The sequence below is a fragment of the Procambarus clarkii genome, chromosome 18, assembly GCF_040958095.1.
Source record: "Procambarus clarkii isolate CNS0578487 chromosome 18, FALCON_Pclarkii_2.0, whole genome shotgun sequence".
In the NCBI taxonomy this organism is placed as follows: Eukaryota; Metazoa; Arthropoda; class Malacostraca; order Decapoda; family Cambaridae; genus Procambarus; species Procambarus clarkii.
Window position 1 is genome coordinate 10,581,784 of NC_091167.1, and position 27,907 is coordinate 10,609,690.

The following is a 27,907-nucleotide window of genomic DNA, read 5'->3' on the forward strand; positions in this document are numbered from 1 at the left end:
TCCCAGCGAGCAGCTCAGGCCTCCCACAAGTGGTGGTGCCGGAAGGAGCCTAATTGATCGTGCAGCTAAGCACATTAAAAATCTTCCCCTATGCAATATATTGTTACTTTACAAATGATTAAAGTATTAGTAAACATAGTTGGTGCTTATGTTATTATTTAATAATCAACCCCCAGCTCAGTCTTTAAATGATCTTTGAGAAACAAGAATAGTCTTACATCTGGCAGGGAAGATACAAACAATGACACATCGAGTTGCGTTCAACTATACTATAAGAAAGTTTAATAACTCAATTTTGACCTCTGGTTTCCACTGAAGAACCCAAGGTCGTAACATTAGGCAGGATTGATATAGGTCTGTAGTTGTTAACATCTGTGAGATCACCACATTTGTGGACATGGGTTACTCTCGCTTTTTTTAGAATATCTGGAAAGGTTTGGAGTTCAAGTGACTTGTTGAAGAGCAAAGCAATAGTAGGGGCTAAAGATCTGGAGGCTTTTTTGTAAATTAAAGTTGGTATCTCCTCAAGGGCACTAGACTTGGTTTTAAGGGAAAGGATTATCTCATTAACGTCAGTGGAATTTGCAGGCTTTATGTACAGAGACTGTGGATATAGTCTGTAAGATAGAGAAAAACACCTGTAAGATAGTCCTTAACATCAGTACTGGAAGATGGAATATCATTTGCAAGGGATGACCCAATGGAAGAGAAGAACCTATTGAACTCAATAGCAGAATCAGAGGCTGAAAGCTGACCATCGTTATTGGACAGGAGTGTTGGTTTGTTATTTAAGATCCTCTTTGATCCCAATATTTGTGAAATTGTGCTCCAAGTTTTTTTAATGTTGCTCTCTATTTGGGTAAATTTATCTTCGTAGTATTTAGTTTTGGCTCGTCTAATTATTTTAGATAGCAATAATGAGTAATTCTTTGAGAATTCTGTGGAGACGGTTCCTAACCTATACTTCTTCTCAAGGTCATGTTTTTTATTAATGGATTTAAGTATTCCCTTTGTAAGCCAAGGATTGTTTAGCCTTTTGGTTGTGACTTGTTTTGTAAGCATAGGACAGTGGGTGTTATAAAGGCTGAGAGTTTTTTGAATAAAAGATTGCACTGCTAGGTTGATATCCCCTATGTTCCCTAATTCGGACTCCCAGTTGATATTTGCAGCAGCAGCTATAAAATTGTCTATAGCAGTTTCATTGTGCAGCCTAAAGCTTATCTCCCTTGTCTCTAGAGGTGGTTTGATAATGTTTGTTAAGAGAAATGTGGGGTAATGGTCTGTAGTGCTATCGGTGATTATACCTGAAGTAAGCGGAGAGGTTATGTTGGTCCAGATGTGATCAAGAACCGTGGCAGTACTATCAGTGATTCTAGTAGGTCTAGTGATTACGGGTATGAGGAAGCAAGAATTCATACAGTTGAGGAAACTAGCAGCGGGAGGGTTATCAGGCTCGTCAATTTTAGTGGCTTTAGGTATTATATGTGCTAGCTCTATCTATAAATCCATCATTATGTTTATTAATCAACTATGTATGTACTTTTCCTGAATAAAAAAGTTATTTAATTTAATATAATAATTTATTTTTAATTTAAAGTAATTTTCTGTTATGTTAAATGTCTGAAGGTTTTATTCTTTTTGTTTTATTATGACAGCTCTCACACCGTAGAGGTATCAAGCAGTAATTTTTACTTTTTTTGTTATTTATGTGAGATTGGCACAAGACCTGCCAGAATAGTTACTGCTCTATTCCAGGTTCTCGTCACATTAAGGTGACGAGAACCTGATTGTCCTAGGAGTCTTGCTCAGGTAATGCTCCTAGATCCTATACTTAAAATTGTGTTAGTTGTTCTTGGCTTTAACACATGTTTGTTTTTTTCAGAACTCCTTTTTGAGTGTTTTTTGGTGCCTAATACTTTATACATTTCAGGTGTAACAATTTATGACTGTTGGATTGACTTTTGATTACCTTGGTATTTTATGTGCAAATTCATACTCGTAATGGTTAATGATCTAATAATCTTTGCTATATCCTGTGTTTTCCATCTTATTCTCGTCCCCTACAGAAGAGTTTCTCACTCAGGCAGATCACTGTCTCGGGTACTCTGGTACTTTGGTCTGTCTTCAGGCTATTACACCTAATCTTTGCATTACGAGCGTAGGAGGACGTACTGGACTTTGGTTCCTTTCGCATCTAGGACTTCACTGAACATCTAGGACACGTACAGCCGTTCTCGTCAGTATTAACGCTCTCCGCACCCCTTCGCTTTTGGTCAGAGATCATAATACTTACACAGGTAGGGAGTTTACCATTCTTTTCCAGAGCACAAAGAATGATAACTCTGTAAGTATTACCTAGTCTTAGTAGGACACCTCTTGCCCTTATTTTCGTCATTTGTAGAGTACCGGGTATAGAAATCCCTACATTCCTTTGTACTACCTCGAAACATTTTGTGTCACCGTTCATGATTTAATTAATCCATTTAATTCTTGTAACCTTACCTTATACTAATAATAATTACACACAGGATAGTTTAAAGTTGCCGGTCTTGCCACGTCATCTTGTCAATCTAACAATTCGTACATTGGTTCACTTGCAGAAGGATAAGAACACTGCTTCCCCCCCCGAAAAAAAAAGTGGTGGGTTTTCTGAGGAAAAGAAAACATATGTCAGAGAGCTGAGTCTAACCGCCCAAGCTGCGCGCACAACGAGCTGAGGTTACATAAGCTCTGCCTGCAGACGGACTGGTCCCCTGTTCTCGACAAGCAAGCAGCTGCTCACTTACAAAACGTAAACACAGAAGTTTAGCCTGCTCAACTGTGCCCCCCAGCACGGTCCCTACACCAGTTCCTATCAACAACGACTCAGAGCAACCCGTCAGGGGCGTCCTGCCCTCCTCAACATCTAAGGTACAGTTGTGTCTGTGTCTCCCCCTACACGCTTGAGCGTGGAGCCTTTCCTAGGTTTAGGGGTGCCCCAGTGTCTGACGTGTGCCTAATGCCGTGTCCCTTGTGGTACGTGTCGTGCCCCTGGGTAGTTTCCTCCCTCCCTGGCCGAGCCGGAAGGCTCTTCAGGTAAGAGAACGGGAAACTGCCCTCCAGAGAGAACAAGCTGCCTCTTGACCAGTACTGACATTAAGGACTATCTTACAGGTAACTATCCACAGTCTCTGTACCTAAAGCCTATTAACTCCACTGACGTCAATGAGATAATCCTTTCCCTTAAAACCAAGTCTGGTGCCCTTGAGGAGATACCAACTTTAATTTACAAAAAAGCCTCCAGATCATTAGCCCCTGCTATTGCTTTGCTCTTCAACAAGTCACTTGAACTCCAAACCTTTCCAGATATTCTAAAAAAAACGAGAGTAACGCCTGTCCACAAATGTGGTGACCCCACAGATGTTAACAACTACAGACCTATATCAATCCTGCCAAACTTGTCAAAAATTGTTGAAAAACTTATATATAAGCAGCTTTACTCATATCTAGCCAAACTCAATATACTTAGCCCTTGCCAATATGGCTTCAGACCCAAAAAAAGCACTAACGATGCACTTATTAGTATGCTTAACTCGATTCATACAGCTCTTGATAAAAAGGAGTTCCCTGTTGGGTTATTTGTGGACCTGCGTAAAGCTTTTGATACTGTCAACCACCATAACCTTCTTCTTAAATTACATCATTATGGAGTCAGAGGACACTCCCTACAATACCTCGAGTCCTACCTTACTGACAGGGTCCAATATGTTTCTGTGAATAATACAATTTCTCCCACCCTACCCATCAACATTGGTGTTCCTCAGGGCAGCATACTTGGCCCTCTCCTCTTTCTCATCTACATTAATGACCTTCCAAATGCCTTCCAACACCTCAAACCAATTCTATTTGCTGACGACACAACCTTCATTTACTCCAGTCCTGACCCTCTTGCTCTAAATGCCACAGTAAATACTGAGCTAAATAAAGTCCATCTTTGGCTAACTGCCAACAAACTCACCCTTAACATTGACAAAACTTTCTATATTCTGTTTGGCAATAAATCCTCTAGTCATATAAATCTCAAAATAAACAATACCCAAATTTGTAACAAATTAGATGGCAAATTCCTTGGCATTCTCATTGACCACAAGCTGAATTTCCAGGGACACATTCTAAATATATCAAAAAAAGTTTCAAAAACTGTGGGCATTCTTTCTAAGATCAGATATTATGTACCACGCCCTGCCCTGGTGACTCTCTATTACTCCCTTATCTATCCTTATCTCAACTATGGTATTTGTGCTTGGGGTTCTACTACCCAAAATCACTTACGTCCTCTAATTACCCAACGCAAAGCTGCTATTAGAACAATATCCAACTCTGGCCCCAGACATCACTCGGTACCCCTACTCAAATCTCTGAATATGTTAGATATTAAGTCACTGCACATTCTCTCATGTGTATTATACATATATAAAACGCTAAACTATAATGCCAATCCTGATCTTAAAAGCTTCATAGAAGGTTGTAACAGAACCCATGAGCACCACACCAGAAATAAATACAGTTTTGATATTCCTAGAGTACGTCTTAATCAAACTAGAAATGCTCTGCAAATCAAGGGGCCCAGAATGTGGAATGACCTTCCCAACCATGTTAAAGACTGTACCTCTCTCAACCAGTTTAAGATAAAAACTAAACACTACCTAATAAATTCCCTGTAATCTACCTCACTCCTCTATTGTCAACCCATGTCTGTTATTTTCTTTTTTTTTTAATCAACACTGTTTGTCAACCTATTGTATTTGTGCTGCTTTTTCAGTCATGTTCCCCCTTTTTTTATCTTTATTTGTATTTGTTCTCAACACTTTTTATTCTTTATGCTCAATTAGTATTAAGTTGTAGATATTAATGTTTTTCTTGCCCGAAACGCATTGCGTAATAGTGGCTTTAGGCATTGTATGTACTAGCTCTATCTATATATCAATCCATTAATGTAACATCACTTGTATGTATATACCTTACCTGAATAAACATCTGAATCTAAACATCTGAATCTGAAGCTGCCCTCCAGAAAGTACAACTTGAACTTCAACTCATGGTATCCTAATGTCTCTTTGTTTCACTTTTTAAATTAATTTTTAATTTACTTTTTGCTAGTCATTTATTGGACTTAATTAACTTAGTGCTTTAATATTTCTTTAGGTCTTATTAATTATACGTTCATAACTAAACTACTTATAGTAAATAATCTTTAGCTTAAATTTGCCTATGTTTATTATTCAATTTTGTTCTTTTTCATTTGTTACCTAGGTTGCCTAGCCTCGCCATACTCCCTTACTCCATTGTACCCCTGGCTTTGCCTGTGCCTCAATAATGCAAATTATTACTTACAGTGTACCTGAGAGTACCTGTAAGCCCCTTGTAAGCTACCTCATTTTTTCTTTTGTTGTTCATTTTGTGTTTGTTTTGTATAGTCTTGTTTATATATTTTTCCCCCTTTAATATCAAAATTCTATTTTGTAATTGGCCATTCTTGCCTTGTTTTCCTACAACCAGTCTTTTTATGCAGACAAGTATAGACCCAGAACTGAACCTCTTATCCCACTATCTATGACAATCATCACTTTAATGATCAAAATTGCAGATATTTTACAGCACATGATGTAAACAATGTATTAACATAATCACAATATCTCTGTAATCAACTTGAACGTTAGATCCCTAGGTAAACACTTCGATGATGTTAGTGCCTTGATTGAAACTATTGACAACAAATTATCTTTTATTATACTTACTGAAACGTGGTTGAAAGAGGATAATACTCAACTCTTTAACATGCCTAACTACTCGGCAATTCACAACTGTCGTCAAATTCAGAGAGGTGGTGGTACTGCTCTTTACTACCACCAAGAACTAACATGCTTAAAAATAATTAGAACTAGAGACTGCTGTGGGGAGTATATCTTTGCCAGTTTCAGAGTCAAGGGTGCCGAGTCTGTCCTGTCTGTGGGTGCAGTCTATAGAATTCCTAACACTGATGTGTCCGAATTCAACTCAAACCTTAGAAATCTAATACTCGATAACAGACTGAACAAAAACCATCTAATTATCGCAGGGGACTTTAATATTGACCTCTGCCAGCCTGAACACCCTACTGCTGTTAGCTTCCTCAACGGTATGAATTCCTGCTTCCTCATACCCTTAATCACTAGACCTACTAGAATCACTGATAGTACTACCACGACTCTAGATCACATCTGGACCAACATAACCTATCCGCTTACTTCAGGGATAATCACCGATAGCACTACAGACCATTACCCCACATTTCTCTTAACTAACATTAACAAACCACCTCTAGAGACAAGGGAGTTAAGCTTTAGGCTGCACAATGAAACTGCTATAGGCAATTTTATAACTGCTGCTGATAATGTCATCTGGGAGCCCGAGTTAGGTAACATAGGTGTGAGGGAATCTAGATTCCCTCAGCTAGTTTTTCTAGTTTCTAGATTAGGGTAGTCGCTCTAGAAACTGAAGCTTTCAAACTAACATATACTTGTGGGGTGTTGAATGAAAGCTTATGTTAAGGACTATCGCTTGGGACTGGTTAGAGGCCTGTGATTGCTCTGTAGAGAGAATTACAGAAATTTTCCTGTTTCTGTGAAATAGGATGGGAGTTGAGAGTGAAGTGGTGTAGGGAGGTACTTGACTCTCCCAACGGTTTTTACAGGGGGGGAGGGACAGTGGGGTGAACGTTGCCTTCCCCCCCCCCCCCCACCATGTGAGACAGTACGCCACTGTCTTTTAGGCCTCCCCCTCCTTGTGACGTCACGGGATGACTGAGGCATGTGATTGGTCTAGGCACCTGTGCTCCAAGCCGAGTTTTGGCGCGAAGAGCTGTGGTTGGAAGCGGCATCTTGGTAGTGTGCCGGCTCCCTGCTGATTGGTGAAGACAAGGTAGGGGGGAGATATGGGCATTTTGAGTTTCCCTGCCCGCCATAGAGTCAGTTTGAATTGGGCGGCAAGCGGAGGAAGAAGTGACTGGTGGAGGTGGCAGGCCTGCCACCTCCACCCCCGTTAATCGCTTCTGTCGTCCAAATTACTCATCGAGCATGGCACTCTGGCCATCAGGGGTTGTGTCAAGGCCCAATTGGCGTGAATTGGGGCCAAGGATTTACGGAAGGAACAGTAAAAAGCTAAAGAGACAGTTGACAGTGTTCACCCATGAGGCAGCTGGCAGAGCCTCATGGTGTAACAGGTGGTTTGAATAACCTGTCTAGTGTTGTTGGACAATTGGCGGAATCGAGCAGGGCCTCCTAGTGTAATTGTGGTGAGATTACAGGCCCATGTTGGACTTTGAGTTCCGCCAGGCGGCGTCAGTGTGGGGACGCCGCCGGCCATTGTCACCCCAGTGTAGAGCAAGGCAGGCTCTGGTTTGATGGGGTTGTTAGTGATTCCTCATCCGCGTGTGTACGCCTGTGGGCGGCAGCCTGCCAGCCCGAGGCACCCATGTGCGCGGCCACCCCAGGCAGCCCGCGGCCACCCACCTTGGCCAGCTGCTCGGGGGGGCCACCCACCCAGGCCACCCGCACGGCCAAACCCCCACCCCACCCCGCGCACAAGCTCAGCCGGGTGGGGTGCTATGACGTCATGCGCTACCTGTGGCCACCCCCTTAGGGCCATGCGGTGGCCACATGCCTTGGCCACCTCCTTGGGCCACTTGGCCACTTTCCTGGGACAGCCTAGGGCCACATCTTGTCGACGCATGAGGAGCAAGCTAAGTGTTGACAGCTAGAGTGGTAGTGACCTGGGAAATGAGTAACAATGAGGAGGTTAGACGTGAGTAAAATTTATCATTGTGTACAGTGTGATGAGTACCGGTGGAAATTCCCGGTAAGAGTTGTCTCAGAGCCTCGCCAGGCTAGGGAAGCAGCTGAGAGACAGCTGTCTGTAGCACGTCCAGGTGACTGGAAGGGCGGTACCTGGAGATAGATGTTGTACACGGGACCACACTGTAGTTATATATGCATATATGTGTGTAGACTGACTCGAGTATGTACCGGTTAGTGTAGAGATTTACCATATAAATGATCCAGTTGTCGATTCTATATAATCGGTCAGACTGGATTAGTGCTATGAGTATCAGCATGTAAAATTATAATCATTAGAGGTAGGCAGGCCAGGTTGCAGGGATGTCAGTGGGTACCCTGAGGTCTGTGTAGTTAGTTACATTTACCTGATGATATAATTTTCATTGATTATGTGAATGCCATTTCTATGTGTTCATTTGCATGTTTATGTACTGTGTTGTGTGGTGAGTCAGTAGATGTGATTGCTGACTGATTGCCTAATGATGTCATTAGCATGTGGGGTATGCTGACGGCATCATTATGTTGCAGGTTTGTGCAGTGTTGTTATCAGTTATACGGTATTGCTGCCCTCAGAGCGGTGTTGAGGGTTTAAGGGACCTCTAGGATTATTCAGGGGAATTCACAGTGCTTAATGAGAGCAGGCAATTGATGGGTTAATTGCCTTGCTGAGGTAAGTGTGTGTTCACAGTAGTCCTTTGCAACGGGTGCAAGATAAGAGGGGCAGTAATATTGGTATACTCTTGTGTGTTGCACAACCGTGTGTCATTATTGTGTGGGCACAGTAATTAGCGAGTTGCAGTAGCCGCAACCGTATGTGGGCAGTGCATTTGTGTTGTTGCATGCCATTGTAGTGTGACCTATGTAACACTGGGGTTACTTTGTTTCTTTAAGTTGTGTTGAGGACTTAAGGATTCAGTGAGTTAATAATTGGGGAATTAACTGGATAAGGGGTGCACACTTATTGTTGAGTGAGTGAGGGCTGTTATGAGAGAGAACAGCGTTGAGCTTGAGTGAGATACGTCTCGGGAGCAATTAATTGTCCGTGTGACAACTAATTGACCACTCTAGCTAATTATGTAATTAGCCTTCTCATCATGAATTCACGTAGTGGGAGAGGATCTGTCAGAGTCTGTCAGTATTTGTGTTAACGTAATTTGCTCGAGACTAATTACCTTTCTGGGGTATAATAATTAGTGGCTCATGTTAATTAGTGGAGTAATTAACATCCGGAGAGCTCCGATGACCCGGTAAAGCAAGGTCATGGAGCTAGCATAAATCGTTGTATTAATCATCTCCTGTCTGAGGACAGTGGATTTTTGGCACATCTTGTTAATTAGTGGAGTAATTAACTCCTTTCCCGTGAATTCACAGTGTTTGATGAGACCTGCTTAGGCAGTGCGGAGTGAGATGTATTTATGGATGATTAATTATCAGTCCTGGTGACAGTTAATTAATTACTCGGAGTTAATTAGGGTAATTAACACTCACTAGTAATTTTTTGACACAGACTGTGGAGAAGCTACCAAGTTAGGGTAGGCTTAGTTAACGTAACTCAATGGGGATGTAATTAGTGGTCCGTTTGACCTTAATTGAGGATTACTCACTGAATACTTGCTAGGAGTCAAGTGTGATGTAATATAAGTTTGAGTTATTGTTAACAAGAGAGAGACAAGTGTTAATGATTAACGTAGAGTATCATCATGATGTTGTCTAGTGTGAGACAATTGTTTGTGATTACTTTGTTGCTGACTGCTGCGATCAGTCAATTAACGTAATTAATCACTTAAGGCAATTTCTTTTGGTTGTCGTCTGGTGACGAGAGTAGAGTAATCTAGGGATTTGTGGAGCTGTGTCCCAGAATCCCGCCTTGCCGGTCTTTGTTCACTATTCACCTTTACCTTACCTTGAGGTTACCTTGAGGTGCTTCCGGGGCTTAGCGTCCCCGCGGCCCGGTCGTCGACCAGGCCTCCTGGTTGCCGGACTGATCAACCAGGCTGTTGGACGCGGCTGCTCGCAGCCTGACGTACGAGTCACAGCCTGGTTGATCAGGTATCCTTTGGAGGTGCTTATCCAGTTCTCTCTTGAACACTGTGAGGGGTCGGCCAGTTATGCCCCTTATGTGTAGTGGAAGCGTGTTGAACAGTCTCGGACCTCTGATGTTGATAGAGTTCTCTCTCAGAATACTAGTTGCACCTCTGTTTTTCAACGGGGGTATTCTGCACATCCTGCCATGTCTTCTGGTCTCATGTGATGTTATTTCTGTGTGCAGGTTTGGGACCAGCCCCTCTAATATTTTCCACGTGTAAATTATTATGTACCTCTCCCGCCTCCGCTCAAGGGAGTACAGTTTTAGGCTCTTTAGTCGGTCCCAATAGTTTAGATGTTTTACTGAGTGGATTCTAGCAGTAAAGGATCTCTGCACGCTCTCCAGTTCAGTAATTTCTCCAGCTTTGAAAGGTGCTGTCATTGTGCAGCAGTACTCCACTCTAGAGAGCACAAGCGTTTTGAAAAGTATCATCATCGGTATAGCATCTCTAGTGTGAAAAGTTCTTGTTATCCAACCTGTCATTTTTCTTGCAGTTGTGACGGCTACTTTATTGTGTTCTTTAAAGGTAAGGTCTTCCGACATGAGTACACCCAGATCCTTTACATTGCCTTTTCGTTCTATGTTATGATTTGCCTGAGTTTTGTACGTGGTTTCCGTTTTTATATTTTCATTTTTTTCCATAGCTCATGAGCTGGAACTTATCTTCGTTAAACACCATATTATTTTCTGTAGCCCATAGAAAGACCTGATCTATATCTGACTGGAGGTTCGCCGTGTCCTCTATGTTGCCTGCTCTCATGAAGATCCTAGTGTCATCTGCAAAGGATGATACAGTGCTATAGGTTGTGTTCTTGTCTATGTCCGAAATGAGGATGAGAAAAAGTACTGGAGCAAGCACAGTACCCTGGGGGACTGAGCTCTTCACGGTTGATGGGCTGGATTTTATTTTGTTGACTATTACACATTGGGTTCTGTTGGTCAGGAAATTGTAGATCCATCTGCCTATTTTTCCGGTAATTCCTTTTGAACGCATTTCATGTGCAATAACACCATGGTCACATTTATCAAAAGCTTTTGCGAAATCTGTGTAAATTACATCCGCGTTTTGTTTGTCTTCCATAGCATCTAATGCCATATCATAGTGGTCCAGCAACTGCGACAGGCAAGAGCGCCCTGTTCTGAAACCATGTTGTCCGGGGTTATGGAGTTGCTGTGATTCCATGTATTTTGTGATTTTACTTCTTAGCACTCTCAAAAATTTTTATGATGTGCGATGTTAGCGCTATCGGTCTGTAATTTTTTGCCTCTGCCTTATTTCCTCCTTTATGAAGTGGTGCTATCTCTGCTGTTTTTAGTATATCAGGAATGACGCCAGTATCTAGGCTTTGTCTCCACAGAATGTGGAGGGCCTGCGATAGTGTTTTTTTACAGTTCTTTATGAATATGGAGTTCCAAGAATCCGGGCCTGGTGCAGAGTGCATAGGCATACTGTTTATGGCTTCTTCAAAATCCAGTGGGGATAGGGTGACGTCTGATATATGATTTGATGTTGGTATCGTATCCATGAAAAATTCATTTGGGTTATCAATCTTTAGTGTGTTTAATGGCTCGCTGAAAACAGAGTCGTACTGCGTCCTCAGTAGCTCGCTCATTTCTTTGTTGTCATCGGTGAAAGTTCCATCTCCCTTTCGCAGGGGCCCGATACTAGATGTGGTTTTTGATCTTGATTTTGCATAGGAGAAAAAATATTTCGGATTTTTTTCTATTTCACTGATGGCCTTTGCTCTCTTTGCCTCTCCTGGGTTTTGTATGATTCTTGTAGCTTCCGTTCAATTGTTTCTATTTCTCTACCTAACCTTCTTCGCCGTTCTTGAGATAGGGTGCGACTCTCAAGTTGTTCCGCGATTCGTTTTCTTCGCCTATATAGGGAACGACGTTCCCGTTCCAATCTGCATCTCTTCCTCTTTTTTCTTAGAGGTATGCGGGTTGAACATATTTCTAGTGCTACTGAGCTTATTTTTTTCCAGGCACTGGTTCAGGTTTGCATTTTCTAGCTGTTCTTCCCAGTTTATTTCTGTGAAGTCCTGGTTTATTTGCTCCCAGTTTATCTGTTTATTATTGAAGTTGAATTTGCTGAAATCTCCTCCACCGGGAATCTGGACTGGTTTTGAAGGTCTACTCCCCATGGTTGTCATAACTTCAATTAAGTTGTGATCTGAGTAACAGGTATTTGTAATCATTATGTTCCTGATCAATTCATCATTATTAGTGAAAATGAGGTCCAGCGTGTTCTCCTTCCTAGTTGGTTCTACTATTTGCTGGTTTAAGGCAAACCTGTCGCACATCCGTAGCAGGTCATTTGCATGTGCCTGTTCATTTAGGCTACTTCCTGGTATTCTTTCTGATATTACTGTATTAGCCAGGTGCTTCCATTTCAGGTGCCGTAGGTTAAAGTCCCCAAGCAGGATGATGTTCGGAGCTGGATTTGTGAGGTTTTCCAAGCAGTGTTCTATTTTCATTAGTTGGTCTTTAAACTGCTGAGGGTTTGCCTCCGGTGACTTATATACAAGGACAATAACTACATTTAAAATCTCTATTTTGATTATCAGCACTTCCACCATATCATTTGAGGTGTTTAGCAGCTCAGTACAGATGAGTGTGTCTTTGATGTAGAGGCTGACCCCACCCTGAAGCCGGTGTTTCCTATCACATCTGAAAAGATTGTACTCTGAGATCCATATTTCACCATCATGGTAGTCCTTTGTGTGGGTTTCTGTTAGGGCTGCAAACACTGCATTTGCCTCATGAAGGAGACCATCTATAAATTGAACTTTGTTGGTTTTGCGTGTTTTTATACCCTGGATGTTGGCAAATATAAATGATGTTATCGTCTTAGTGGAAGTGCTGGAAGCCTTACTTGGTGTTAATATCTGAGGCTCTGATAAGGAGGCCACTGTGTTTGCGTCCAGGGTGTGTCGTTTTGGAAGTGATTCGTCCAGTTTTGGTAGTAGGACGGGTGTTGTCTGGTGTAGTACCTGTGTGCTTGTTGGTAATTTGAATTCCAGTCTTGTGGGTATCTCCGTTCCCCTCTGTAATCCTGTAGTGGTTCCATCTGACTGTTCCTCTCTCTTATATTTACTACTCTGTTTCTGCCTTCCTCTAAAAAATTTCCAGTAGTGTCATATTGATCTTCCCGTCTAAAACGCTCTGAACCTCTCACATGGAATTCCGGACACTGAAGATTGTAGCATTTTTTGTCCCTAATTGAAAATTAGGGCAATAATTCACAGGGCAACTTCTTGTAGGGAGTTGCAAAGAGTGTTCACACTGGGTTGTGATAGGGGGGAATCACTGTTGGACTACCCGCCTAGTTACGTGGGTCTCTCCTGGGGGGCGGGAGGACCCCTAAGCTTGTGATTATAGTAGCTGTCAGGGAAACCGAGACACTATTGATTGCATGCTTGTGTCTTCAGTGGATATCCTTCATTTGTTCAGTTAGTTCATGTTGTCAGCCCGAAGTGTCAGCAAGATGGAGCCTGCTGTCACTTCTCGGGGGCTGTTGAATAGCTGTGTTGCAAATGCCACTTGATGGACAATAACGTAACCATTTGCTGTGGTGTAACTTAGCCTGTGATATTTTTCTTTGATTTGCAATATTGCGTCATCAGTGGGCACACCTGTGTTCAGGTCAGTTCAGTATGCAGCCGCACAGCAAGAGTTGCTATTTAGCTGGTTGTTATCGTGCCACTGGATGGACATTAACGTAACGTAAACTCGGTAATGTAGTAGTTAGTCTCTTGTTATTAATAAATTGTTATGTTATAGAAAACGGTCTTTGATGTCAACCCTTCAACCCTATTATTCCACCATATTTCTGCATATTACGATTAAATGTTGATGTGATCTTGAAATGACGGCTGTTCTTGGGAATTCGAATTCCAATTCATAGCGCCACATCAAATATAAACATTTGATTGTGAGAACCCATCGGTTACCCTTTATTAGTTTTAACGTCCTGTTTAACTAGGAGGAACCAGCGGCCTATTGTGGACAGGTTTTCACCCCTAGTGGTGGAGGCCTGGCGGTTTGCTCCCGCTTTTCCTTTTTCTATTGGACTCATGCTTAACTGCCGTGAGCAGCCTTTAAACTTGTAGTCCACCTCCTAAGGAAGGTAGGCGTTGAAAAAAATCTCACAATAGGGGACATCAACCTGGCAGTGCAATCTTTTATTAAAAAAACTCTCAGCCTTTATAACACCCACTGTCCTATGCTTACAAAACAAGTCACAACCAAAAGGCTTAACAATCCTTGGCTTACAAAGAGAATACTTAAATCCATTAATAAAAAACACGACCTTGAGAAGAAGTATAGGTTAGGAACCGTCTCCAAAGAATTCTCAAAGAATTACTCGTTATTGCTATCTAAGATAATTAGACGAGCCAAAACTAAGTACTACGAAGATAAATTTACCCAAATAAAGAGCAACATTAAAAAAAACTTGGAGCACAATTTCACAAATATTGGGATCAAAGAGGATCTTAAATAACAAACCAACACTCCTGTTCAATAACGATGGTCAGCTTTCAGCCTCTGATTCTGCTATTGAGTTCAATAGGTTCTTCTCTTCCATTGGGTCATCCCTTGCAAATGATATTCCATCTTCCAGTACTGATGTTAAGGACTATCTTACAGGTAACTACCCACAGTCTCTGTACCTAAAGCCTATTAATTCCACTGATGTCAATGAGATAATCCTTTCCCTTAAAACCAAGTCTAGTGCCCTTAAGGAGATACCAACTTTAATTTACAAAAAAGCCTCCAGATCTTTAGCCCCTGCTATTGCATTGCTCTTCAACAAGTCACTTGAACTCCAAACCTTTCCAGATATTCTAAAAAAAAGCGAAAGTAACCCCTGTCCACAAATGTGGTGATCTCACAGATGTTAACAACTACAGACCTATATCAATCCTGCCTAACTTGTCAAAAATATTTGAAAAACTAATCTACAAGCAGCTTTACTCTTATCTAGCCAAACACAATATACTTAGCTCTTGTCAGTATGGCTTCAGACCCCAAAAAAGCACTAACGATGCACTTATTAGTATGATTAACTTGATTCATGCAGCTCTTAATAAAAATGAGTTCCCTGTTGGGTTATTTGTGGACCTGCGTAAGGCGTTTGACACTGTCAACTACCAAAACCTTCTTCTTAAATTACATCATTATGGAGTCAGAGGTCACTCCCTGCAGTACCTCAAATCTTTCCTTACTGACAGGCTCCAGTATGTTTCTGTGGATAATTCAATTTCTCCCACCCTACCCATCAACATTGGTGTTCCTCAGGGCAGCATACTTGGCCCTCTCCTCTTTCTCATCTACATTAATGACCTTCCAAATGCCTCCCAACACCTCAAGCCAATTCTATTTGCTGACGACACAACCTTCATTTACTCCAGTCCTGATCCCCTTGCTCTAAATGCCACAGTAAATACTGAGCTAAATAAAGTCCATCTTTGGCTAACTGTCAAGAAACTCACCCTTAACATTGACAAAACTTTCTATATTCAGTTTGGCAATAAATCCTCTAATCAAATAAATCCCAAAATAAACAATACCCAAATTTGTAACAAAATAGATGGCAAATTCCTTGGCGTTCTCATTGACCAGAAGCTGAATTTCCGGGGACATATTCTAAATATATCAAAAAAAGTTTCAAAAACTGTTGGCATTCTTTCTAAGATCAGATATTATGTACCCCGCCCTGCCCTGGTGACTCTATTACTCCCTCATCTATCCATATCTCAACTATGGTATTTGTGCTTGGGGTTCTACTACCCAAAATCATTTACGTCCTCTAATTACTCAACACAAAGCTGCTATTAGGACAATATCTAACTCTGGCCCCAGACATCACTCGGTACCCTTACTCAAATCTCTGAAAATGTTAGATATTAAGTCACTGCACATTCTCTCATGTGTATTTTTTATATATATAAAATGCTGAACAGTAATGTCAATCCTGACCTTAAAAAGCTTCCTAGAAGGTTGTAACAGAACCCATGAGCACCACACCTGAAACAAATACCGTTTTGATATTCCAAGAGTACGACTTAATCTAACTAGAAATGCTCTACAAATCAAGGGATCCAGAATGTGGAATGACCTTCCCAACCATGTTAAAGACTGTACCTCTCTCAACCAGTTTAAGATAAAAACTAAGTACTACATAATTTACTCCATGTAACCTACCTTACCCCTAAATGTCAACCCATGTCTACTATTTTAAACAATGCTGTCTGTTGACCAAATTGTATTTTGCTATTTTTCTCCCATGTTCACCCCGTTTGTTATTTTCTCAAATAAAGGTAATTTTTATTTTCTCAACACAAGTTATACTTTAATCTCAATTAGTATTAAGTTTTAGTCTTAGTGTTTTTCCTGCCCGAAACGCTTTGCGTAATAGTGGCTTTAGGCATTGTATGTACTAACTCTATCTATAAATCCATCAATGTTTGTATCTCACCTTGTATGTATGTACTTTACCTGAATAAATATTTGATTTTATTTGATTTGATTGGGCTAACGTCGACCAGCTGGTAGTCCCTACCAGCCTACGGCTAGATCTCATGCGTCTGGTCCATGGCCCTCTCTCTCACTATGGCTTCAAGAAGACTTATAACAAACGTCCTGAAGCAGGACTACTACTGGTCAGGTACGGTTCGCGGCGGCAAGACCTTTGTGAATACCTGTCACACGTGTCAGCTGGCAGGTAAACCGAACGCTCCCATACCCAAGGCACTCCTGATTCCCATCCCGGTGCCTTTGGAACCATTCAGTTAGCTCATAATCGACTGCGTCGGTTCTTTGCCCAGGACCAGCTCGGGCAACATTTATATCATCACTATCCTATGTCCTACCACTAGGTTCCCCATAGCAGTTCCCATCAAGAACATTCCGGCTGCTACCGTTGTGAAGCATCTCTTGAAGATCTTCACCCAATACGGATTTCCCAGAGAAATACAGAGTAATTGTGGCACAAACTTCACCAGTGACCTCTTCAAGAAAAGTCTCGAAGAATTCCACATCACACAGGTACTGTCTAGCCCCTATCATCCTGCTTCACAGGGATCCTTAAAACGTAGTCATCAGACTATTAAATCACTTTTAAGGAAATTCTGTATCAGCACAGAGAAGGATTGGGATAAGCAACTAGATCTAACTATGTGCATTTTCAGAAGTCTTCCAAATGAGTCCCTAGGAGTATCTCCTTATGTGCAGCGCCTGCCTTACTCACTCTTTCTCCTGGTCAGTGGGCAAACGTTGAGGTTCTTCAAAATGATGCATTGCGAATCATAACAGGAGCTCCCAGATGGACTAAAATACTGAACCTAAGACTAGAAACAAAGCTAACGTCGATTGAAATAAGGGTAAAAGGGATTGCTGCGTGCATGCTGACCAAGATATTGACTAGACCTAGAATCAGTTCACTTAAAGATATAATCACTGGAGCACTAACTCTGGACAGAAGAGCCTCCAATAGCAACAGGTGGACCCATTGTGCGATAAACACCATCAATACATTCGATATAACAAACACAGTCACTGAGAGGGGTGTCGACGAAATACATGCAGACTTTGTTATGCAAACCCCTTGGGAATCTCTGCCAGCAGACTTTAAGATTATGGCTCTTGAAGGAAAGAAGAACCAGACAAATCCTCATCTGCTACGTAACATTGCACAGATGCATATAGAAGCAAACATGGCATCCGACAGCTTCACTTACTTCACAGATGGATCAGTAGACCAGCAGGGACAAGAAACCGGAGCTGCAGTTAAAGCAGGAAACTCTGTAAATAGTTGGAGGCTCTCAAATGGGTGCTCGACTTTACAAACAGAGATGCTAGCCATTCAAAAGGCTTTGGAACATGCTCTTGCTGAACACCGACAACATGTTATCATACATACAGATTCAAGAACCGCCATTGAAACCTTGCAACAAGAACACATATGTGATAACATCCATCTGATCACAAATGTCTTATCATTCATGCAAACACTCAAACGACAAGGCCGACGGGTACTTATCAACTGGGTGCCAAGTCATGTGGGAATAATAGGAAATGACATTGCAGACGAAGCTGCAAAACTTGCTACTAAGAGGAGAAATGTAGACATTTACATACCACAGAGTCTATCACAGATTAAGAAAGTAATTAGAAACAGAGCAATGCAAAAGATGTACAGTGACCACAACACAGCAGTTGCAACATCAGGATCTGCGGGTTGGTACAAGAATTCAACCAACTACGAACCACTTAGTTTGATGAAAGGGAGCAGTAGAACAACAGAAGTGCACTTACATCGCATCAGGCTTGGATACCCATGTGCATGGGAAATAGGCTTACAGGTTCCGGAAGATGAGAGGAAATGTCAACACTGTGGAGAAATGCCCGACAGACCACTGGAACATTATCTAACACAGTGCACAGTTACAAACCCATTAAGATTTCAACTTAGATTCAACAGAGCAGAAGAAGTTGTTAAACACATATGGCAAAATCTTGCTGAAGCGACCATACGAGTCATAAATACTCATACTCCTCCCATGTAAAACAGAAACAAGCAACACTTAGTGGGCCAGCCAGAGGCTTAGGGCCCGCCCAGTGGGCCAGCCAGAGGCTTAGGGCCCGCCCAGTGGGCCAGCCAGAGGCTTAGGGCCCGCCCAGTGGGCCAGCCAGAGGCTTAGGGCCCGCACAGTGGGCCAGCCAGAGGCTTAGGGCCCGCACAGTGGGCCAGCCAGAGGCTTAGGGCCCGCACAGTGGGCCAGCCAGAAGCTTAGGGCCCGCACAGTGGGCCAGCCAGAGGCTTAGGGCCCGCACAGTGGGCCAGCCAGAGGCTTAGGGCCCACACAGTGGGCCAGCCAGAGGCTTAGGGCCCGCGCTGGAATATCCCTGAAAAAACAAAAAAATCTCCTTATGAGATGCTCTACGGCCATAAGTGTCGTACCCTACTTAAATCCTTTAAAGATTCATTATCCTCTAACACCTTCATTGACTCTCTTAATGTGACCCAGTTTCTTAAAAATGTAAGGCACATCCTTGACAGAGTTCATAAATTTGCCAGTGATAATTTATCAACATCTCTGTTGGTCAAAATGTGCCTTCATTTTAATCTGAGATTAAGTAAGAAAGTTTAATGTTGGAGACCTCGTTCTAGCCTACTTTCCTACCCCAGGCACAATCCTTTCAAAGTAAATTTTCAGGTCCATACCGCAATAAAAGATTGTCGGAATAATCATAACTATGTTCTAGAGACTCCTGATAGGCGGCGGAAGACCCAGCTGTGCCAAAGAGGAGAACATGTAAGAGAACTTGAAGAGAACATGAAAACATGACAAAGAACATAGAGAATACAAAGAAAGAACAATGAACTTCTAAAGAACATGCTAAGAACAATATGAGAATATGATAAAGAATATAGAAAATATGATTTGAACTTGCAGTGAACATGGAGAATATGATAAAGAACACAGAAAACATGAAAGAGAATGCAAAGAAAAAAGTGAATATGGAGAGAACATACAAATACAGTAAGATTATTGAAGGTTTGGATAAGTTTGGGAATGAGTGATATGAAGGGGGAGTAGGATGTGAGGACGAGATGATGGGGGAATAGGGGGAGAGGGAGGGGAAGATAAGGGCGAAAGGGAGTTGGGGAAGTAAGGGGTTGGGGGAGGTAAGGGATGGGAAGGTAAGGAGGAAGGTAAAGGGTGTAGGGAGATAAGGAAGGGAAAAGGTAAGGTGGAATATGACCGTGTGATATTTATTACCCTGTGAATGATTATATTCATAGCTGACTGAACAAAGTGTATTGAAGGAGAGGATAAGTTTACCTTGATAAGGTGATAGACTAGAGAGCATCTTGATCTGAAAAAATTAAGTTTGATGAATTAAGGCGGAGAACGGGAATTGGAGCTCAGTAATTTGCTTTTGGTTTCTTTTACAAGGTCTGAACTACAGTGGGTTTAAGTTCAGGGAACTTGGACTGATAATAATTAACTTACAGGAGTGAACTAAGACAGGGACAAGAGTTGGAGTTCGGTAATTGCTTTGGTTTATTTACTACATTTGTAATAACTATGTTTTAAACCTCAGGGGATTTGGTTAGGTACTAAAGAAGATACGAGAGGGAACTAAGGTGGGAGACCAGAGCTGGAGCTCGGTAATTGTTTGGTCTATTTTACTATGTCTGAAATACAGCGGTTTTAAATTTCAGGGAAATTGATGGGGTATTGACAGAGTTGCAACAGTTAAGTAAGGCGGAGGCGAGAGCTAGAGTTCGGTAACTAAATTATTGTATTCTACTACGTCTGAAATATAGGTGTGTTAAATTTCAGGGAAATTGATTGGGTGTTAATGAAGATATGAGAGGGGGTTAAGGCGGGGACAAGAGCTAGAACTTGTTTAATGATTTGATTTGATTTACTATGTCTGATATATGACTGTTTTAAGTTATGCTAAAATTGGGCTATTAAAGCGAAACTACACTTATAAACATATCGAGCTGGATCCAAGAGCTAATATCTGATGAACTTTTTAAAAATATCTGTTCGTTAATTATATCCATAAGAACTTTCAAGAACTCAGTGAGGATTAAACTCTGACAAAATTCAGTCTTAATTCCTGTGACGCAGCCGAAACAAAATGAGACTAAAAATATTTGATCTTGAATGAGACTGACTAATTTTGACATTGAACGAGACTCTTAACTAATATCTGTCTTCAACTGGACTCCGAATAATTTCTGGTCTTAAAATGGTCTCTGACAAATTTTGGTCTTAAAATGGTCTCTGACAAATTTTGGTCTTAAAGTGGACTGTGACGAATTTTGGGCTCAAAGTGGACTCTAATTAATTTCGGTCTTCAACTAGACTCGGAAGAAATTCGGTCTTTAACTGCACTCTTTAACTTTAAATGATCTCTGTCTCATTTCAGTCTTACAACTGGACTCTGACACTATTTGAATTTCCTCCATAAGAACTCTTTAAGAATGCAGGTAAGAATGTAAGTAAAACTCTGAAATATTTTGGTCTTGAATGGACTCAGTCAAATTTCGGTCTTCAACTGAACTCCGATGAAAATCGGTCTTAAAATGGACTCTGATTAATTTTGGTCTTTAACTGGTGATATACCCGTAAATGGATATAAAAAGTAAAAATCACGGCTAAGATGTTTATTTTCCTGAACAAAACGTTTATGACAATATTCTCTGAAAATGGTCTTTTGAAGTATTTTTGGTCTTAAACTCATAAAATAAAATTCTATGATTATATGAACTCTAAAATATTTTTGGTCTTAAACGGGATGCGACAGAATAAAACTGAAAATATCAGGCTCTAACGTGACACAGCGGCGCTTTTCAGAAATTTACATGGAAACCCTGTGACATAGTGGCGCCATCCCCAAAACCCCAATTGCGCCGCTACGTCGTCATCCCTACTGCTCTCACAGACATAATGATAAACTGTTTAGTACAGGTGGTACTGAACAAAGGAACACTGGTGGAAACCGAGTACCTAAATGAGCCACAAGGACGTTAGAAAGAACTTTTTCTGGGTCAGAGTAGTTAACAGTTGGAATGCATTAGGCAGTGATGTGGTGGAGGCTGACTCCATACACAGTTTCAAATGTAGATACGATAGAGCCCAGTAGGCTCAGGAATCTGTACTCCAGTTGATTGACGGTTGAGAGACGGGACCAAAGAGCCAGAGATCAACCCGCACAAGCACAAATAGGTGAGTACACACACACGCGCGAGGCGGGCAGGTGGTGGCAGGGACGCCACCACACATGCGCGCAACATTCCCCACCACAGCCGCCTCGCCACCACAACTACCGCCACGGTCTCCAACACCTCGTACTTACAAGTGTTTGTTTATCCAGGTAGACTTCCCGGCCAGGAACCACCACCACAACCACAACATCACCACCACCAGCAGCACCACCAGTCACCACTACCACCACTGACTTCACCAACCATGACCAGAAGGTAAGTCCTTATTATATAATATATATATATATATATATATATATATATATATATTCAGATTCAGATTCAGATTCAGATGTTTATTCAGGTAAGGTATATACATACAAGTGATGTTACATTAATGGATTGATATATAGATAGAGCTAGCACATACAATGCCTAAAGCCACTATTACGCAATGCGTTTCGGGCAAAACACAGTGTGTCTATGACAGTGTATATATGACACAGTGTGTCATACATATATATATATATATATATATATATATATATATATATATATATATATATATATATATATATATATATATATATATATATATATATATATATATATATATATTTGTAATCTAACTGAAACTGAAACTTTATCCCATACACAAGACTGAGAGTGGTGCAGTAACTATAATGTTGGGACGGTGTTACCATCACAGGGAGCTCCGCCCTCAACACTGTTATATTAACATGTTATAGATTTGTGTCTGACTCACACTGAAGGTCACGGCATGTATTGATTACTTCCTCACCTCATGATGTTAGCTCCTGTTATCCCCCTCACAGGTAGTGTGTGTGTCAGTGTTATCCCCTCACAGGTGGTGTGTCAGTGTTATCCCCCTCACAGGTAGTGTGTGTGTCAGTGTTATCCCCTCACAGGTGGTGTGTCAGTGTTATCCCTCACAGGTAGTGTGTCAGTGTTATCCCCTCACAGGTAGTGTGTGTGTCAGTGTTATCCCCTCACAGGTGGTGTGTCAGTGTTATCCCCCTCACAGGTAGTGTGTGTGTCAGTGTTATCCCCTCACAGGTGGTGTGTCAGTGTTATCCCTCACAGGTAGTGTGTCAGTGTTATCCCCTCACAGGTGGTGTGTGTCAGTGTTATCCCCTCACAGGTAGTGTGTCAGTGTTATCCCCTCACAGGTAGTGTGTCAGTGTTATCCCCTCACAGGTAGTGTGTCAGTGTTATCCCCTCACAGGTAGTGTGTCAGTGTTATCCCCTCACAGGTAGTGTGTCAGTGTTATCCCCTCACAGGTAGTGTGTCAGTGTTATCCCCTCACAGGTAGTGTGTCAGTGTTATCCCCTCACAGGTAGTGTGTCAGTGTTATCCCCTCACAGGTAGTGTGTCAGTGTTATCCCCTCACAGGTAGTGTGTGTCAGTGTTATCCCTCACAGGCGGTGTGTGTCAGTGTTATCCCTCACAGGAGGTGTGTGTCAGTGTTATCCCTCACAGGTGGTGTGTGTCAGTGTTATCCCTCACAGGTAGTGTGTGTCAGTGTTATCCCTCACAGGTGGTGTGTGTCAGTGTTATCCCTCACAGGTGGTGTGTGTCAGTGTTATCCCTCACAGGTAGTGTGTCAGTGTTATCCCTCACAGGTAGTGTGTCAGTGTTATCCCCTCACAGGTAGTGTGTGTCAGTGTTATCCCCTCACAGGTAGTGTGTCAGTGTTATCCCCTCACAGGTAGTGTGTGTCAGTGTTATCCCTCACAGGTGGTGTGTGTCAGTGTTATCCCCTCACAGGTAGTGTGTGTCAGTGTTATCCCCTCACAGGTAGTGTGTCAGTGTTATCCCTCACAGGTAGTGTGTGTCAGTGTTATCCCTCACAGGTAGTGTGTCAGTGTTATCCCCTCACAGGTAGTGTGTCAGTGTTATCCCCTCACAGGTAGTGTGTCAGTGTTATCCCTCACAGGTAGTGTGTCAGTGTTATCCCCTCACAGGTAGTGTGTGTCAGTGTTATCCCTCACAGGTAGTGTGTCAGTGTTATCCCCTCACAGGTAGTGTGTGTCAGTGTTATCCCTCACAGGTAGTGTGTCAGTGTTATCCCCTCACAGGTAGTGTGTGTCAGTGTTATCCCTCACAGGTAGTGTGTGTCAGTGTTATCCCCTCACAGGTAGTGTGTCAGTGTTATCCCTCACAGGTAGTGTGTGTCAGTGTTATCCCTCACAGGTAGTGTGTCAGTGTTATCCCTCACAGGTGGTGTGTGTCAGTGTTATCCCTCACAGGTAGTGTGTCAGTGTTATCCCTCACAGGTAGTGTGTGTCAGTGTTATCCCCTCACAGGTGGTGTGTGTCAGTGTTATCCCTCACAGGTGGTGTGTGTCAGTGTTATCCCTCACAGGTGGTGTGTGTCAGTGTTATCCCTCACAGGTGGTGTGTGTCAGTGTTATCCCTCACAGGTAGTGTGTGTCAGTGTTATCCCCTCACAGGTGGTGTGTGTCAGTGTTATCCCCTCACAGGTAGTGTGTCAGTGTTATCCCCTCACAGGTAGTGTGTCAGTGTTATCCCTCACAGGTAGTGTGTCAGTGTTATCCCCTCACAGGTAGTGTGTGTCAGTGTTATCCCTCACAGGTGGTGTGTCAGTGTTATCCCTCACAGGTGGTGTGTGTCAGTGTTATCCCTCACAGGTAGTGTGTCAGTGTTATCCCTCACAGGTAGTGTGTCAGTGTTATCCCTCACAGGTAGTGTGTGTCAGTGTTATCCCTCACAGGTGGTGTGTGTCAGTGTTATCCCTCACAGGTGGTGTGTGTCAGTGTTATCCCCTCACAGGTAGTGTGTCAGTGTTATCCCTCACAGGTGGTGTGTGTCAGTGTTATCCCTCACAGGTAGTGTGTCAGTGTTATCCCCTGACAGGTAGTGTGTCAGTGTTATCCCCTCACAGGTAGTGTGTCAGTGTTATCCCCTCACAGGTAGTGTGTCAGTGTTATCCCTCACAGGTAGTGTGTCAGTGTTATCCCCTCACAGGTAGTGTGTGTCAGTGTTATCCCTCACAGGTAGTGTGTCAGTGTTATCCCTCACAGGTGGTGTGTGTCAGTGTTATCCCTCACAGGTAGTGTGTCAGTGTTATCCCCTGACAGGTAGTGTGTCAGTGTTATCCCCTCACAGGTAGTGTGTCAGTGTTATCCCCTCACAGGTAGTGTGTCAGTGTTATCCCCTCACAGGTAGTGTGTCAGTGTTATCCCTCACAGGTAGTGTGTCAGTGTTATCCCCTCACAGGTAGTGTGTGTCAGTGTTATCCCTCACAGGTAGTGTGTCAGTGTTATCCCCTCACAGGTAGTGTGTCAGTGTTATCCCTCACAGGTAGTGTGTGTCAGTGTTATCCCCTCACAGGTGGTGTGTCAGTGTTATCCCTCACAGGTAGTGTGTCAGTGTTATCCCTCACAGGTAGTGTGTCAGTGTTATCCCTCACAGGTGGTGTGTGTCAGTGTTATCCCTCACAGGTAGTGTGTCAGTGTTATCCCTCACAGGTAGTGTGTGTCAGTGTTATCCCTCACAGGTGGTGTGTGTCAGTGTTATCCCCTCACAGGTGGTGTGTGTCAGTGTTATCCCCTCACAGGTGGTGTGTCAGTGTTATCCCTCACAGGTAGTGTGTCAGTGTTATCCCTCACAGGTAGTGTGTCAGTGTTATCCCTCACAGGTAGTGTGTCAGTGTTATCCCTCACAGGTAGTGTGTCAGTGTTATCCCTCACAGGTAGTGTGTCAGTGTTATCCCTCACAGGTGGTGTGTGTCAGTGTTATCCCTCACAGGTAGTGTGTGTCAGTGTTATCCCTCACAGGTAGTGTGTCAGTGTTATCCCCTCACAGGTGGTGTGTGTCAGTGTTATCCCCTCACAGGTGGTGTGTGTCAGTGTTATCCCCTCACAGGTAGTGTGTGTCAGTGTTATCCCCTCACAGGTGGTGTGTGTCAGTGTTATCCCTCACAGGTGGTGTGTGTCAGTGTTATCCCTCACAGGTGGTGTGTCAGTGTTATCCCTCACAGGTAGTGTGTGTCAGTGTTATCCCCTCACAGGTGGTGTGTGTCAGTGTTATCCCCTCACAGGTGGTGTGTGTCAGTGTTATCCCTCACAGGTAGTGTGTGTCAGTGTTATCCCCTCACAGGTGGTGTGTGTCAGTGTTATCCCTCACAGGTGGTGTGTGTCAGTGTTATCCCTCACAGGTAGTGTGTCAGTGTTATCCCCTCACAGGTGGTGTGTGTCAGTGTTATCCCCTCACAGGTGGTGTGTCAGTGTTATCCCTCACAGGTAGTGTGTGTCAGTGTTATCCCTCACAGGTGGTGTGTGTCAGTGTTATCCCTCACAGGTAGTGTGTCAGTGTTATCCCCTCACAGGTAGTGTGTGTCAGTGTTATCCTTCACAGGTGGTGTGTGTCAGTGTTATCCCCTCACAGGTGGTGTGTGTCAGTGTTATCCCTCACAGGTGGTGTGTCAGTGTTATCCCTCACAGGTAGTGTGTGTCAGTGTTATCCCTCACAGGTGGTGTGTGTCAGTGTTATCCCTCACAGGTAGTGTGTCAGTGTTATCCCCTCACAGGTAGTGTGTGTCAGTGTTATCCCTCACAGGTAGTGTGTGTCAGTGTTATCCCTCACAGGTAGTGTGTCAGTGTTATCCCCTCACAGGTGGTGTGTCAGTGTTATCCCTCACAGGTAGTGTGTCAGTGTTATCCCTCACAGGTAGTGTGTGTCAGTGTTATCCCTCACAGGTAGTGTGTCAGTGTTATCCCCTCACAGGTAGTGTGTGTCAGTGTTATCCCTCACAGGTAGTGTGTGTCAGTGTTATCCCCTCACAGGTAGTGTGTGTCAGTGTTATCCCTCACAGGTAGTGTGTGTCAGTGTTATCCCCTCACAGGTAGTGTGTCAGTGTTATCCCTCACAGTAGTGTGTCAGTGTTTATCCCCTCACAGGTGAGTGTGTCAGTGTTATCGCCTCACAGGTAGTGTGTCAGTGTTATCCCCTCACAGGTGGTAGTGTGTCAGTGTTATCCCCTTCACAGGTGGTGTGTGTCAGTGTTATCCCCTCACAGTAGATGTGTCAGTGTTATCCCTCACAGGTGGTAGTGTGTCAGTGTTATCCCTCACAGGTAGTGTTTGTCAGTGTTATCCCCTCACAGGTAGGTGTGTCATTGTTATCCCCTCAACAGTAGTGTGTCAGGTTATCCCCTCACAGGTAGTGTGTCAGTGTTATCCCTCACAGGTAGGTGTGTGTCAGTGTTATCCCTCACAGGTGGTGTGTGTCAGTGTTATCCCTCACAGGTAGGTGTGTGTCAGTTGTTATCCCCTCACAGGTGGTGTGTGTTCCGTGTTATTCCCTCACCGGTAGTGTTGTTGTCAGTTGTTATCCCCTCACAGGTAGTGTGTGTCAGTGTTATCCCTCACAGGTGGTGATTTTGTCAGTTGTTATCCCCTCACAGGTAGTGCTGTGTCAGTGTTTATCCCCTCACAGGTGGTGTGTCAGTGTTATCCCTCACATGGTAGTGTGTGTCAGTGTTATCCCCTCACAGGTAGGTGTGTGTCAGTGTTATCCCTCACAGGTAGTGTGTGTCAGTGTTATCCCTCACAGGTGGTGTTGTCAGTGTTATCCCCTCACAGGTAGTGTGTGTCAGTGTTATCCCTCACAGGTAGTTGTGTCAGTGTTATCCCTCACAGGTAGTGTGTGTCAGTGTTATCCCTCACAGGTAGGGTGTGTGTCAGTGTTATCCCCTCCAGGTAGTGTGTGTCAGTGTTATCCCTCACGGTAGTGTGTGTGCAGTTTTTCCCTCACAGGTGTGTGTTTCAGTGTTATCCCCACAGGTAGTGTGTGTCGTGTTCTCCCTCACAGGTAGTGGTGTCAGTGTTATCCCTCACAGTAGTGTGTGTCCCAGTGTTATCCCTCACAGGTGTGTGTCCAGTGTTAATCCCCTCACAGGTGGTGTTGTCAGTGTTATCCCTCACAGGTAGTGTGTCATTGTTATCCCCTCACAGGTGGTGTGTGTCAGTGTTTCCAAAAAAAAAAAAAAAAAAAAAAAGAACAGTAGTGTGTGTCAGTGTTATCCCTCACAGGTAGTGTGTCCCAGTGTTATCCCCTCACAGTAGTGTGTGTCAGTGTTTTATCCCCTCACAGGTAGGGGTGTGTCAGTGTTATCCCTCACAGGTAGTGGTGTCAGTGTTAATCCCCTCACAGGTGTTGTGTGTCAGTGTTATCCCTCACAGGTAGTGT

General features: G+C 43.1%; 1 protein-coding gene across 3 annotated transcripts in view; it reads left to right on the plus strand.

The window, feature by feature from the left end:
- Positions 1–2,747: 2,747 nt before the first annotated feature.
- The window catches only part of LOC123751403 (cytoplasmic dynein 2 light intermediate chain 1), a 191,427-nt gene continuing 166,267 nt past the window's right edge, over positions 2,748–27,907 (plus strand). The window contains exons 1-2 of one of the 3 annotated variants that reach the window (XM_069326253.1): positions 2,748–2,910; positions 21,844–21,949. In XM_069326253.1, coding sequence (XP_069182354.1) covers positions 21,939–21,949 — 11 coding nt within the window. In that variant the 5' untranslated portion in view covers positions 2,748–2,910; positions 21,844–21,938. Of the gene's footprint in view, positions 2,911–21,746; positions 21,950–27,907 lie in introns of those variants that run through there. The other 2 variants (XM_069326254.1, XM_069326252.1) reach the window with 2 other exon arrangements.